The sequence below is a fragment of the Salvelinus alpinus genome, chromosome 33 (assembly GCF_045679555.1).
Source record: "Salvelinus alpinus chromosome 33, SLU_Salpinus.1, whole genome shotgun sequence".
Taxonomy (NCBI): Eukaryota; Metazoa; Chordata; class Actinopteri; order Salmoniformes; family Salmonidae; genus Salvelinus; species Salvelinus alpinus.
The window spans coordinates 3846343-3861554 of NC_092118.1; the positions used below are offsets into that span (position 1 = coordinate 3846343).

General features: G+C 40.2%; 1 protein-coding gene across 4 annotated transcripts in view; it reads left to right on the forward strand.

Moving 5' to 3' along the window:
* LOC139563319 (low-density lipoprotein receptor-related protein 4-like) overlaps positions 1-13939 on the forward strand; it is a 205161-nt gene extending 191222 nt beyond the window's left edge. For 2 of the 4 annotated variants that reach the window (XM_071381926.1, XM_071381928.1), the window contains 6 exons: positions 2503-2628; positions 2785-2896; positions 3085-3149; positions 5513-5600; positions 6066-6207; positions 9171-13939. In XM_071381926.1, coding sequence (XP_071238027.1) covers positions 2503-2628; positions 2785-2896; positions 3085-3149; positions 5513-5600; positions 6066-6207; positions 9171-9557 — 920 coding nt within the window. In that variant the 3' untranslated portion in view covers positions 9558-13939. Of the gene's footprint in view, positions 1-2502; positions 2629-2784; positions 2897-3084; positions 3150-5512; positions 5601-6065; positions 6208-6877; positions 6941-9170 lie in introns of all 4 variants that reach the window. The other 2 variants (XM_071381929.1, XM_071381927.1) reach the window with 2 other exon arrangements.
* Positions 13940-15212: the final 1273 nt, after the last annotated feature.

Sequence of the window (15212 nt, forward strand, 5' to 3'; positions counted from 1 at the left end):
GTAGCAGCAGCGTATTTAAGCTTTCACCTTATACTGTTGGTCACATTCGAGGAAGTGTATGTTATGTAATACAGTGCCTTGCAAAAGTATTCATCCCCTTGGCGTTTTTCCTATTTTGTTGCATTACAACCTGTAATTTAAATGGATTTTTATTTGGATTTCATGTAATGGACATACACAAAATAGTCCAAAATGGTGAAGTGAAATTAAAAAAGTTACTACTTTCAAACAAAAAAACGGAAAAGTGGTGCGTGCATATGTATTATGTATTCCCCCCCTTTGCTATGAAGCCCCTAAATAAGATCTGGTGCAACCCATTACCTTCAGAAGTCACATAATTAGTTAAAGTCCACCTGTGTGCAATCTAAGTGTCACATGATCTGTCACATGATCTCAGTATTTACCTGTTCTGAAAGGACCCAGAGTCTGCAACACCATTAAGCAAACGGCACCACCAAGCAAACGGCACCATGAAGACCAAGGAGCTCTCCAAACAGGTCAAGAACAAAGTTGTGGAGAAGTACAGATCAGGGTTGGGTTGTAAAAAAATATCCGAAACTTTGAACATCCCACGGGGCACCATTAAATCCATTATCTAAAAAATTGAAAGAATATGGCACTACAACAAACCTGCCAAGAGAGGGCCGCCAACCTTATTTCCAGGTTGTAAGGCAACAAAATAGGAAAAATGTGAAGGGGGGTGAATACTTTCGCAAGCCACTGTACATGCCTTGTTTAGAGCTGAGATTTTTTTTTAAATACTCAACAACAGTAAAAGTGTTCAACATTGTATTGTGAATCTCTACAAACCCTTCTTCATCTGTTGAGTTAACCTTGCATGTATACCTGCAAAGAAATGGCCGTTCAGCTTAAGGGATTTCCATCCCGTCAATTACGGTCAAAAAATACAAAATTACACACCAATCAAAAGCAATTGTATTTTTTTTAATCATCGTCAAATCTACTGCTGGCAATGTCCTAAGCATGCCCCCCCCCCCTCCCTCAACGCTTCACATAGCGGTCTTAAGATGAATGCACTCGATGTAAGTCGCTCTGGATAAGAGTGTCTGCTAAATGACTAAAATGTTCATAATGGTGATCATAATGTAATGCATTTCTTTCATAATTTATTACCTTGCATGTATCCTCCATTATGTACCATTGCTGTATCTGACTTGTTTACTGTGAAGAAATTGGATGGGAAAATCATTTGGACGTTTCCTCGCCTGTCTGTAGGTTATTTAAAAACAATAACTTCAAAGCCCCAGTCGCTAGGGTCATTTTAAGATGTCAGGCGTCAAAATTTGTTCAGTTTTGATACTGAGCTCATTGCCCAACCAGACGCATCTGGTTTCAAGTGGCCAAGAGACCTCATGTGATGTTCAGCTGCTATTTAGCGGACGAACTGGGAATCAGACAGGAAATCTAATTAAATTAGTGGAAAGGTAGCAACGTCAGTTTTCTTCTCATATGTATGTTATTCCTGTACGTCGAAAAATGGAGACATTGCACAAACCCTGCTGTTTTCAAATGGCTGTGTTCCTATGGGAATTTATGCATGTTTGTAGCGCCACCATTAGGTAAAAGATCGGACTTGTTTTTTTTTATCCTTTTGGAAGAGTAATTAGTGGTATATTTTATTTCAAACCTAGACTTTCAAAACTCTTCTTCTCCTAAAATGTACTGACAATTCTACTTCCCTTTGCCTGCTGTTGCTCTGGCTCTGTAATAGTCACATTGTTGCTGACTATTTGTAATAGTACTAAGCATGTATTGGCTGAAATCTAAATGTCTTTTCATGAAACATAAAATATATGTTATCTTCACAGCCGTGTATATTCCCCCTCAAGCCAAAACCACGACGGCCCTCAAGGAACTACACTGGACATTATGCAAACTGGAAACCACATATCCTGAGGCGGCATTTATTGTAGCTGGGGATTTTAACAAAGGACATTTGAGGAAAACGCAACCGAAGTTCTATCAGCACATTGACTGTAGACTGTAGTCGCTTTGGAAAAACACTAGACCACTGCTACTCGCCTTTTTGAGATGCTTATACGGCCCTCCCCCGCCCTACCATCAGAAAATCAGATCACGACTCCATTTTGCTCCTCCCTTCCTATAGGCAGAGACTCAAACAAGAAGTACCCAAGGTCTATTCATAATAATGTTTCCATACTGCTTTACTCATCTCAGATGCATATACTGTATTCTATTCTGCTGTATTTAGTCAATGCCACTCCGACATTGCTCGTCCTAATATTTAGATATTTCTTAGTTAATTCGTTTACTTTTAGATTTGTGTATTGTTGTGAATTGTTAGATACTACTGCACTGTTGGAGCTAGGAACACAAGCATTTCCCTACACCAGCAATAACATCTGCTAAATATATATAATGTGACCAATACAATTTGATTAGATATGTGCCATTGTGAAAATGCCACCAAAGGGCGGCAGAGTTTAACAGGTTAAAGTAAGCCTTTTCTCTTCCCTGCAGGCACTAACCACTGTGGGGTGAATAATGGAGGATGTACTCATCTCTGCTTCGCTAAGACAAACAGCTTTGTGTGTGCCTGCCCTGATGAACCAGACAGCAGGCCCTGCTCCACCAGTGAGTTTTTGTGTGTGTGTGTGTGTGTGTGCGTGCGTGCGTGCGTGCGTGCGTGCGTGTGTGCGTGCGTGCGTGCGAGTAACAACTTATTTTGATAAACAACATTCCAGCTTTGTGTGTGATTTGTTTATGTATCTTTAAAACACTAATCATTGTTCCTATGTTTAGTCTCAGGTTATGTGCCCACCTCACCAGACATAGAGACCACCAGCACCGCAGCCCCCAACAAGGTCCCCAAAGCCCCCACAGACACGCCTCAACAAGGACCCCCACTGATCAAGTATGTCAACTACAAGCCTGACGTTTTACCTCATCGACCATGACTTGAAGGGATCCTACTGATACATAATGAGGGCTGTCGACTAAATACCTTGTATCACAACGCTTTACTTTTATGTCTTCAGTTTGTGAGAAAGTAAATGCTCAGTTTGATGGTTAATGTTATTTTTTTCGCATCCCGTTTCGTAGCTGCACAGACAAGAGCCTGAGTGTGGAGGGCTGCTTACAGAGCAACGTGGTGACAGCTCCTCATGGTAAGATAAAGTCAGCTTCATCATCAAATTCATCATCATTATCATGATTATTACCCTCAGTAGCATCTTCATCACACTTTGCATCATCATTACTATCATCATCATCATAAATGTGACCCGATTCAGGAAACTGTGTCACAAGTCATGACTTCACAGGAGAGCTGTTTGAACGTAAACATATATTTTTTTATCAAAATGCATTTTTGGCCAGAAATGCCTTCTCGAACATGTGAACTTTAATGTGCCTTAATATCAAACTTGTATACCATCTGTTAATACGAATAAAATTGTTAAATTACGAGCCTAGTTGGTTAAGCCACAGAAAAAGTGAGCAACCTTCCAGCTAGCCATGATTGGCTGAGATAATGAGTGGGCTGGACATGCCGAAAGATGAGTTCGGATTGGGCTGTCACATAGCACGCGTCTGTCTATTGGAGCTGGTCAGTAACTCTAGGTAATCGTGTCAAACGCGACCTTTTTTTAAATGTATTGCGTAGGAAAACTGCATAAACCTAATGTCAAGTTAAAGTGTACTGTTAGCTAGCTAACGTTATGTGTATGCTCTCCACTTTCTGGAGGACTGAGTTTTTAAATTAGTGGAATTTGAGTATGATAGCTAAGGAGATGGAGAAAACACCAGTCTGGATTACATCGTCAAACTAAGGGCAACCATGCATGGCATCAGACAGGAGACACGTCCAACCATGATGTATACTGGTAAGATAGTCTAGCTAGCTACATTTTCAGATATTACACGTTTCTAATTTTGACAGAAAGGGGTTTCATTTCAAGTGTACTGTTAGCTAGCTAACGTTAGCTGGCTGGGTAGCTAGCTAATGTTAGCTGGCCGGGTCGCTAGCTAACGTTGTGTATGATCTTATTCTTCATATCTCAGACATATTTGATTGACTAGTTATAGCCATAGAACCTGGTTGGTTAGCTACCTGAGTTGTGATTATGGTCCATTGTTTAGCTAGCTAGCTGAATGTCTTAACAAAAGACTCCATGCAAGTAAGGTTATCCATTTCAATAATGTCACTGCAACTGTTAATAGACGTACTAGCTGGTAAATTCGCTCTGGCTATCTACTCCAATTTCAGACCATGAGTAAGATAGTCTAGCTAGCTACATTTTCAGATATTACACATTTCAAATTTTGACAGAAAGTGGTTTCATTTCAAGTGTACTGTTAGCTAGCTAGCATTAGCTGGCTGGGTCGCTAGCTAACGATATGTGTATGATCTTATTCTTCGTATCTCAGACACATTTACTTGACTAGTTATAGCCATAGAACCTGGTTGGTTAGCTACCTGCAGGGTAGTAATGTTGTAAGTTCTGATTATGGTCCATTGTTTAGCTAGCTACATGTCATAACAAAATACTTTTCTTAAGAAATGTAGCTAGATAGCTAGCTAGGTAAATGAATCCCAACGCATGACGTAATGTTAGTTAGTGAGGCAGCCAGCTAGCTAACTGTACACTAAAGACTCCTCTCTAATTTTTACAAAGTATTTTCATTTCAAGTTAGTGTAAAGCGTAATTCAAATTTTGCCAGCAGCACAGTTACAGTCACCAACGCTCTGGATAACATGAAAACTGCCTAATCAGCTCTGCTAGTGTGAGTAAAATGGTCAGAGTGGGGTGTTCTCTCATTATGTGTCTGGAAGTAACTAGCCAATGTTAGCCAGTTAGCTTGGGTGATTGACTGTCGTTGTGAGGTCAGAGCTTTCGTAACAGCCCTACTTATTGGCCAGAGCATCCTGTGTGCGCTCTGAACGCGAAATGCTCTGAATTTATGAACGGACAATCTGACAGCACAGTTGCAGTCACCAACGCTCTTGATAACATAACAGCCTAACCAGCTCTGCTAATGCGAGTAATGTTCAGTGAGCTGTTCTCTCTCTCTTAGATGTCTGGATGTAGCTGGCAAGTTAGTACAGAATGCACGGATCAACCCTTAAAGAGATGGGTGGGGCTAAGGCTTAAGAGGGTGTGAACAATGCTGGATGGGTGTAGACTAAGAAGAGCTGTCCAATAGTAGTACCAAAACATTTAAAGACGGTTTTCTCAAAAGTGAGTTTACAAGTTGATCAACTTTCAAAGCAGAATTACTTTCCCATTGTTTCCTCAAATGCAGTGTATGATATACAATTTTGTAGCTCTTATTCTCTACTTTTATCCAATGTAAAAAAACTGAAATTCAAATGTTGCTACATAAGACCGAATCCAGGTGGTGAGTCACAATAAATGATTGACTTTCAAATGTACAGTGTTGAATTTATAGGCTATATCTAATTGTTTAGATGTCATAGCAGTGTCATCCACTCATTGGTTGATGTTCATCTGCAACGCTTCTTTCACAGGGGAGGGGCTTCATATCAGCTATGTGATTGGAGGAGCATTAACCATTCTTGCCATCCTGATAATCATCACTGCCTTCATTATTTACCGGTAAGACCAAGTCCTCTCTAAATACTCAAAATTCCGCTCATTTGACATGTACATTTTTGTCATTTAGCAGACGCTCTAGTCTAGAGCGATTTACAGTTAGTACATTCATCTTAAAGTAGCTAGGTGAGACAACCACATCAGTCATAGTAAGTAAAATGTTCCTCAAAGTCAGTGCTAGTAATAAAATAAATATGTCTATATGTCTATTCTCCATCCCTTTATCTGTTCCAGATCTGAAGTAAGTAATTAGGTGAAAACAAAATTGAGCACCAAAAGATTTGGCCAATGTTACTATCAGGTAACTTATCGTTTCATATCAGTGCAGATGAAGAACACACAGAGGGAAGCTACATTAGACCTGTGACATTTGTCTGTCGCGGGAGCTAACCTAGATAGCCACCCAATGGACATTTTTAACCAGTGGACTGTGTGTACAATGTGTTTTCCCATCTTTCTATCCCCAAGACACAGAATTTCAAAGTTTGCTGACCCCGGGATGAGCAACCTGACCTACAGTAACCCCTCATACAGGACGTCAACACAAGAGGTCAAGATTGAGACCTCGCAAAAGCCGCCCATTTACAACCAGCTACGATATAAGAAAGAGGTAACTATTCAGGCCTATTTAGAACTCTCGTCATATTCTTGAAATACTAATCTAGCTAAGCATTTTTTCACGTGCAGCATTTGCAGTTGTCATCGAGGCAAAGTGTGGGTATTTGAAGAATCTCAAATATAAAATATATTTTGATTTGTTTAACACTTTTTTGGTTACTACGTGATTCCATATGTGTTATTTCATCGTTTTTGATGTCTTCACTATTATTCTACAATGTAGAAAATAGTAAAAATAAAGAAAAACAATTGAATGAGTAGGTGTTCTAAAACTTTTGACCTGTAGTGTATGTTATTCTCATATAATAAGGTGTAAAATTTGCACTGGTGCAAATGCTTACTGAATCTGGGCCTTAATTCTCACCTCAGACTTTGATGAAATTAAGTAACTAATGTTTAATAGAGGAATGGATACATTTGATGTGAATCCATTGGGTTTCTTTATGCCTATTATGACTGACGGGTTTCAAATGTTCAAATAGTATGGCTGGAAGTAACCATTGAGACGAATACCAGTTTTCAATGTTTGCCTCTATCTCTTATGCTGTAGATAGATTGCTTTACAGTAGTTTTATTATAGCCAAACATGAAGAGGCACAAGTTGTGACTGACCCATCCACTCATCTCTCCTTTTTTCTCTTCCCCCTTCTCCTTCACTGCAGCTCTCTCATCCTTACAACAGCCTCTCTCCTTTATTCTTTTGACCTGTTTTGTCCTGCGGAGAGGTAGTCACACACTGCATGGGGAATCCCTCCAATCAATCAACCTATCGCTGTCTCTTTCACTCCTCCTGTATCTCTCTCACTCCTTTTGTATCTCACTCTCGTCCCCACCCACATGCTCTCTCTCATGTGTCTGCTATTGTTCCTCTGCTTGGTCATACATGACAACTGACTCTTTCTGATGACTGACTTAACTAATGATTTAACAAATGTAGAGACATACAGTGCCTTTAGAAAGAGTTCATATACTCTTGACCCTTGACTTTTTCCCACGTGTGTTGTGTTACAGCCTGAATTGAACGTTTATTAAATCGAGATTGTGTGTCACTGGCCTGCACACAATACCCCATAATGTCAGTGGAATTATGTTTTTCTACATTTTTACAAATTCATTTCAAATGAAAAGCTGAAGTGCCTTGAGTCAATAAGTATTACTCTCCTTTGTTTTTGGCAAGCCTAAAAATGTACTTAATTCACGTAATAAGTTCCATGGACTCACTCTGTGTGCATTGATAGTGTTTAACTTAATTTTGTAATGACTACCTCATCTCTGTACCCCACACATACAATTAATTATCTGTAGGGTCCCTCAGTCGAACAGTGAATGTAAAACACAGATTCAACCACAAAGATCAGGGAAGTTTTCAAATGGTTCGCAAAGAAAGGAACCTATTGGTAGATTAAAAAATAGAAAGAAGCAGATACTAATTATCCCTTTGAGAATGGTAAAGTTATTAATTACACATTGGATGGTGTATGAATACACCCACTCACTACAAAGATACAGGCGTCCTTCCTAACTCAGTTGCCGGAGGGAAGGAAACCCGCTCAGGGATTTCACTATGACTTTAAAACAGTTACATAGTTTAATGGCTGTGATTGGAGAAAACAGGGGATGGATCAACAACATTATAGTTACTCCACAAAACTAACCTAAATGAGAGATTGAAAAGAAAGCCTGTACAGAATAAAAATATTCAAAAAATGCATCCTGTTTGCAACAAGGTACTAAAGTAATACTGCAAAAAGTTTGGCTAAGAAATTAACTTCATGTCCTAAATACAAATTGTTATGTTTGGGGCAAATCTTACACAACACATCACTGAGTACCACTCTTCATATTTTCAAGCATGGTTGTGGCTGCATCATGTTATGGATATGCTTGTCATCGGCAAGGGAGTTTTTTTAGGATATAAAGAAACGGAATAGAGCTAAGCTCAGGCAAAATCCAAGAGGAAAACCTGGTTCAGTCTGCTTTCCAACAGACACTGGGACACATTCACGTTCAGCAGGACAATAACCTAAAACACAAGGCCAGATTTACACTGGAGTTGCTTACCAAGACGACATTGAATGTTCTTGAGTGGCCTAGTTACAGTTTTGACTTAAATTGGCTTGAGAATCTATGGCAAGACTTGAAAATGGCTATCTAGGAATGATCAGCAACCAACTTGACAGAGCTTGAAGAATAAAAAAAATTAATGTGCAAATTGTTTTGGGGCTCCCGAGTGGCGCAGTGGTCTAAGGCACTGCATCTTGATGCTAGAGGCGTCACTACAGACCCTGGCACAATATGTGGAAAAAGTTGAGGGGTGTGAATATTTTCTGAATGCACTTGATCTCTATCTATGGCTGTGGATGGACCTAATACTATCAAATAATGAGGGTTTGAAAAGTCTGTTCTTTGTTTGACAAACCCTTTCACTTTATGTATGGTGTGTCTGTCATTTTACACAGTCTTATTTTGCGGGAATGCACTGCTATCAGATGTAATCCTGAGCCCAACTCTAACCTTTTGATTACCTGGAGCAGTTTCAGTATATTGTTTACCATCCTGTCACAAAAATCGAATACGTTTTTTCTCCACAAATGCAGTAAAGAGATGACACGTTTGAGATTCCATAGTTTGACCACTCAACACATGGGCACTAATAACAAAACTAACTGAAAGACCAGACGACATCTCACTGAAAAACAAACTACTATTGTGCATGGGTAGACATTTATAACAACATCCTGCTCTGGAGTATTTGTAGTTGTTTTCTGTCTAACCATTGACACAGGCTTAGTTTTCCACTAACTACTTATGCAGGGTCAGATATTCTTCGTCCCCTCAGATGCTTTTGGGGATATGATCATCTGACCCTAGATCTGTGGTTGTGGGTGATGTCTACGTCGTGCACTAGGCTTACACAGCTAACCCTTCTACTGTGTCTTCTTCCTACTTCCTCAGGGGGACTGGGACAGCGGCTACACCAAGGAGAAGATCCGGATCGTGGAGGGCGTGTGTCTCCTCTCCAACGAGGAGCTGTACTGGGAGGACCTGAAGCAGCTGAAGCCGTCGCGGGGTGGTCTGCACACGTGCATGCGCACGGACACTGTGTCCCTGCAGGCCAGCAGCGCCTCACTGGACGACGGCGAGACAGAGCAGTTGCTCCAAGAGGAGAGGTCGGAGTGCTCGTCCATAAACACGCTGACCCCCGCCATCATCACACCCCAATGCCACCCCCAACACAGCCTGACACCGGCTGGACCCCCGCGCGCAAACTCTCCACCGAGAGCGAGGTGTAAGGGAGGCCTCTTGCTTCACTGCCTCCCTACTCCTACTCTTCCCCCGTAGTCCTCCCGACCCTTCAACTACACACCCTTATACACACACACACACACACCTGAATACAATATACACGTACAGTAAACGAGTAAATGGTACGTACTTGCGCTTCAGGCCACAGCGAGTCATACACTATCTGACACTCACACAGATAGGTGGTACATACAAACACTACAGCCACATACATACTTCATGCTACACACACACATTTATGCATGCATACTAACCTGGCATCTCCTCGGCCCGGTGGACTTTGTCCTACACACACACATCCGCACTCTTACCACAACCACAGACTGACTCACTGCTACCCTCTTCAGGCAACAGACTGAATTACAATTTACAAGCATGCTGGGGGAAAAAACCCGTCAAGGTGAGGGCCGCTTGGTTGTGTATGACATTGCATTTTTTGACAAAGCTAAAAACAATATACTCCCGCAGGAAACTATGTAACAAACTGCTCTCTCTCCATATTGCAACTCATCATATACCATGTCCTTATGAACTCTATTTATGAACTTGTTGTACTTTGACTTGGTTTTTGCTGATTTTAGAGAATGGTGAGAGTGTTGTGTAGAACTGTATTACAGTATGACCCAGTCATTCAAAACTCTATATTTATGACAGTGCCAAAGGGTGGAGCTACGTCTACATCTACACTAGAAGAACATTTTATGGGATATGTGCCACGTAAAGGACGTACAGACGGACAGTTATCTATGGGAGAGCACAGCAATGTTTCAGACATATGTTTCACATTGTATACCTTCTCTTCTTAAACCAACCATGGACTTATCTATCTGGTCTCTCTTAACTGGAACTCTAGACTGGTACTGGAAACTGGTACTCTAGATTTGTACTGGAAATGGGTACTCTAGACTAATACTGGAAACTGGTACTTTAGACTGTTACTGGACACTGCATTAGCAATCGTTGAAATCCATTCATTTAAGAAATCTAAAGTAAACTGCAAGTAAACCATATCTGGTCCTCTGGGAATAGCAGTCTTGATGAAGTATAAGTGCCAAACATTCTTTTCATTTTTTTCTTTCCTCAGTTTTATATTTCTTGGAGGTTGTAAAATGTGCGTGGCATTCTTTAAGCTGTTCTGATTAAAGCAGACCTCTGTCATCTCTGAACCTGTAAAGCACTATGCACTTAGTGCCCACTGTTCTAGTCTAGACTATAGAATAGGCTTCAGTGTATTATGTCATTTGACAAGGTTGGCCTCTGTGAAGTATTGCACACAATACAGTGCATTCTGAAAGTATTCAGACTCCTTGACCACATTTTGCTACGTTACAGCCTTATTCTGAAATGGATTAAATAGTTTTTTTTTCTCATCGATCTACACACAATACCCCATCATGAAAAAGTGAAAAAAGGTTTTTAGAATTTTTTTCACATTTTTAAAACATAAAAAACAGATACCTTATTTACATAAGTATTTAGACCCTTTGCAATGAGACTCGAAATTGAGCTCAGGTGCATCCTGTTTCCATTAATCATCCTTGAGATGTTTCTACAACTTGATTGGAGTCAACCTGTGGTAAATTCAATTGATTGGACATGATTTAGAAAGGCACACACCTGTCTATATAAGGTCCCACGGTGGACAGTACATGTCAGAGTAATAAACCAAGCCATGAGGTCGGAAGAATTGTCCGTAGAGCTCAAAGACAGGATTGTGTCGAGGCACAGATCTGAAGAAGGGTGCCAAAATTTCTGCAGCATTGAAGGTTCCCAAGAACACAGTAGCCTCCATCATTCTAAAATAGAAGAAGTTTGGAACCACCAAGACTCTTCCTAGAGCTGGCCGCCCAGTCAAACTGAGCAAGGGCCTTGGTCAGGGAGGTGACCAAGAATACGATGGTCACTCTGACAGACCTCCGGAGTTTCTCTGTGGAGATGGGAGAACCTTCCAGAAGGACAACCATCTCTGCAGTATTCCACCAATCAGGGCTTTATGGTAGAGTGGTCAGACGGAAGCCACTCCTCAGTAAAAGGCACATGACAGCCCCCTTGGAATTTGCCAAAAGGCACCTAAAGGCTCTTAGACCATGAGAAACAAGATTCTCTGGTCTGATGAAACCAAGATTGAGGTCTTTGGACTGAATGCCAAACGTGACGTCTGGAGGAAACATGGCACCATCCCTACAGTGAAGCATACTGTGGGGATGTTTTTCAGCGGCAGGAACTGGGATACTAGATAGGATCAAGGGAAAGGTTCACCTTCCATCTGGACAATGACCTTAAGCACAAAGCCAAGACAACACAGGTGTGGCTTCGGGACAAGTCTCTGAATATCCTTGAGTGGCCCAGCCAGAGCCCGGACTTGAACCCGATCGACAACTCTGGAGAGACCTGAAAATAGCTGTGCAGCAACCTCCCCATTCAACCTAACAGAGCTTGAGAGGATCTGCAGAGAAGAATGGGAGAAACTACCCAAATACAGGTGTGCCAAGCTTGTAGCATCATACCCAAGAAGACTTGAGGTTGTAATCACTGCCGAAGGTGCTTCAACAAAGTACTGAGTAAAGGGTCTGAATACTTATATAAATGTGATATTTCAGGTTTTTTATTTTTTATAAATTTGCAAATACATTTTTAAACTTTGTTGTCATTATTGGGTATTATGTGTAGATTGATGAGGAAAAATAATTATTTTATTTATTTTAGAATAAGGCTGTAATGTAACAAAATGTGGAAAAAGTCAAGGGGACTCAATACTTTCCGAATGCACTGTACAATATATGAGATTACCCTGAACCATAAATAACAGAGGTGTTACCTTAGACAAAAAATATACCATTGACAATTTACGGAACCATTCATATTATTCAAATAAAAACAATATATATTACGTTAAGACCTAGATTCAGTCCATAGCATGGAGTCTCTGCGAACGTCTTAACATTGCCTTTCAATTTCAATCCTACTGTAGAGCGGATATTCAGCATTACGGGTGCATCTAGCCCTTACATGCTGACCACACCGCTAGTGTCCCGTGCATTAGCGTTGCAAAATAAATGTACACATACATGTTATTCAGTCATTGCACCAACACTGCTCGCGTGCGCCAATGAGCGTCTGCGTTGCCAAGCTCTAAAATAGAAGTCAGTTCTATTTGTGACACTGAACACAGTGCAAGTCCTGCCTCTCCCATCTCCTCATTGGTTTATAGAAGCAAATACCCTTGTGCCATCTCCTCATTGGTTATACCCACGTGGGTGATTGAAAGATGAACTGAGTTCGGTCGGTCGTCGTGGTAATACTTTGAAAGTTAGATGCCAATCGCCATATAAAGTCCAAAGAAGAAAAAGACTGGAAGGAGGAGAGATGACTAGAAACGATTCGGTTGACCGTTTTATGTGTGGATTAATTGTCGGTGTAGAGGACCTTGTTCATTTCAGGTGAAATAACCACTCAATGTTTATATCCCAGGACAAATTAGCTAGCAACAGCAAGCTAGCTAAATTGGACAAATTAGCTAACAACTGCAAGCTAGCTAGCTAAATTGCCATGAATGTTTAATGCTTTTCGACCTGTCCACAAATTAATATAATTGGGTCAGAGTTTGTTTTGATATTACAACCTGTGTCGTGATCGTGTTTGGTGTGGGGGGGTCAAAATCAATTTGCGCACGATGGGGCACGTGTGCGTCCAGTTTGGGTACGGTTTCAGATTAACATTGTTTTGTACTGTTCTATCTGTCATGGAAATGCAGAGGGTGGGAATAGGAGTGTTGCTCTGGACAGATATCAGTTTGAGTTCTCAAAACCTTGTATCTTGAAGTAACTTCAAGTTCAGCAACATGCTGCTAGACAGGAATTTCACAGCACTGATGCCAACGAGAGAAGGTCTTGGCAGCTACTTTACCTGACGTCTCTGATGGTTGGATCACAGACGCATCAATCTGACCAACGCTTCAATCGTTAACTACGCAAACACAGAATCTCACCCACTCAGCGAAGGTTGCTAAACTGTACAGATTTTACCATGCATTTTAAGCAGACAAATTGTCAAAGATATTGTGTTGATTTTGTTGTATAGAGAGTATTTTGTACAAAGGGATTTCATGCTTGTTTTGTCTTGTATTAATATTACTCATTGGAGAAGGACATTTTGTTTTGCTGGACTATTTAACCACTGTGTTTTCAAACATTGTAAATGATAGGGTTGCTGCCAGTTATTTAATAATGCTCTTTTATGTTACGAAATATTGGTCACATATAACTGTTGTAAAGTTAACTAAAAGAGATATTTATGATTTCTTTGTTTGGTTGCCACTTAATGTATAAATATGAACAAGGCTGTATATGTATTTCCTGCAGTACTAACAAGCTGTGTTGTGTGATATCTTTTAATATAAAATTGCATTTGCATTTTAATGGAAATGTGGCACACTTCTTTTGTTGTCTCACAAGTTTGAAGCAATGGATCCTCCTCTCTGCAGATTTTACAGAAGCCCTGAAGTCCAAGGTTAAAAAGAAAGGGGAAAAAAAACATACACTGTCATTTGAACGACTTAGTATCTAGTTTGAACGACTTAATTGTTATTTTGTCTCTATTAGGGCTCACCTGTTATGCAGCTTGTCAGACCTTGTAATGGTTGCTGCAGCCATTCATTCACTGATTCCATCCATTGATATGATTATTAATTGACGTTTTTTTAGGCCTATTTGGTTGTAACTATTTAGGCTAACCCACCCATAGTAGCCTATATCTAGTTTAAATTAGGCTCCCGAGTGGCGCAGTGATCTAAGACACTGCATCCCAGTGCAAGAGGCATCACTGCAGTACCTGGTTCAAATCCAGGCTGCATCACATCTGGCCGTGATTAGGAGTCCCGTAGGGCGGTGCACAATTGGCCCAGTGTCGGCCGGGATAGGCCGTCATTGTAAATATGAATTTGTTCTTAACTGACTTGCCTAGTAAAATAAAAAATTATACTTTTTGGGGGGGGGGGATAGAAACACTATAACATAAATCAATTTAATTAAGCTAAAATATCTGAAATAAATCGTAAATAATAAAAGACCGTATCAGTTTCTTTTCATAAATAAAAGGGAATAAATAATCTCAAATTAGAGTGGTTAGATGATTTGTGCACCAAAGCAAGCACCAACAAGCTTGTGCAATGAGCGTGTGAAATGTGCTCTATAAATTAGTTTATTCTTATTATTAGAAAGGCAAAAATTACATGTGTAAAGGCTTAATTTCATAAAGGAAAATTAATGGGAATATAGCCATAATATAAACAAGAGGAAGGAGAATGGAATATATTTGAAAAGTTTTAAATGGAATAATACAGTGCACTCGGAAAGTTTTCAGACTCCACATTTTGAAAATGTTCTTACATTACAGCCTTACTCTAAAGTGTATTAAATGAATGTTTTTCCTCATCAATCTACACACAATACCCCATAATGACAAAGCAAAAACAGGTTATTTTTATTTTAGCAACAAACAAAAAATAAACTACCGTATTAGAAATACTTATTTACATAAGTATTCAGACCCTTTGCTATGAGACTAACTTGAGCTCAGGCACATCCTGCTTCCATTGATCATCCTTGAGATGTTTCTACAACTTGATTGGAGTTCACCTGTGGTAAATTCAATTGATTGGACATGATTTGGAAAGGCACACACCTGTCTATA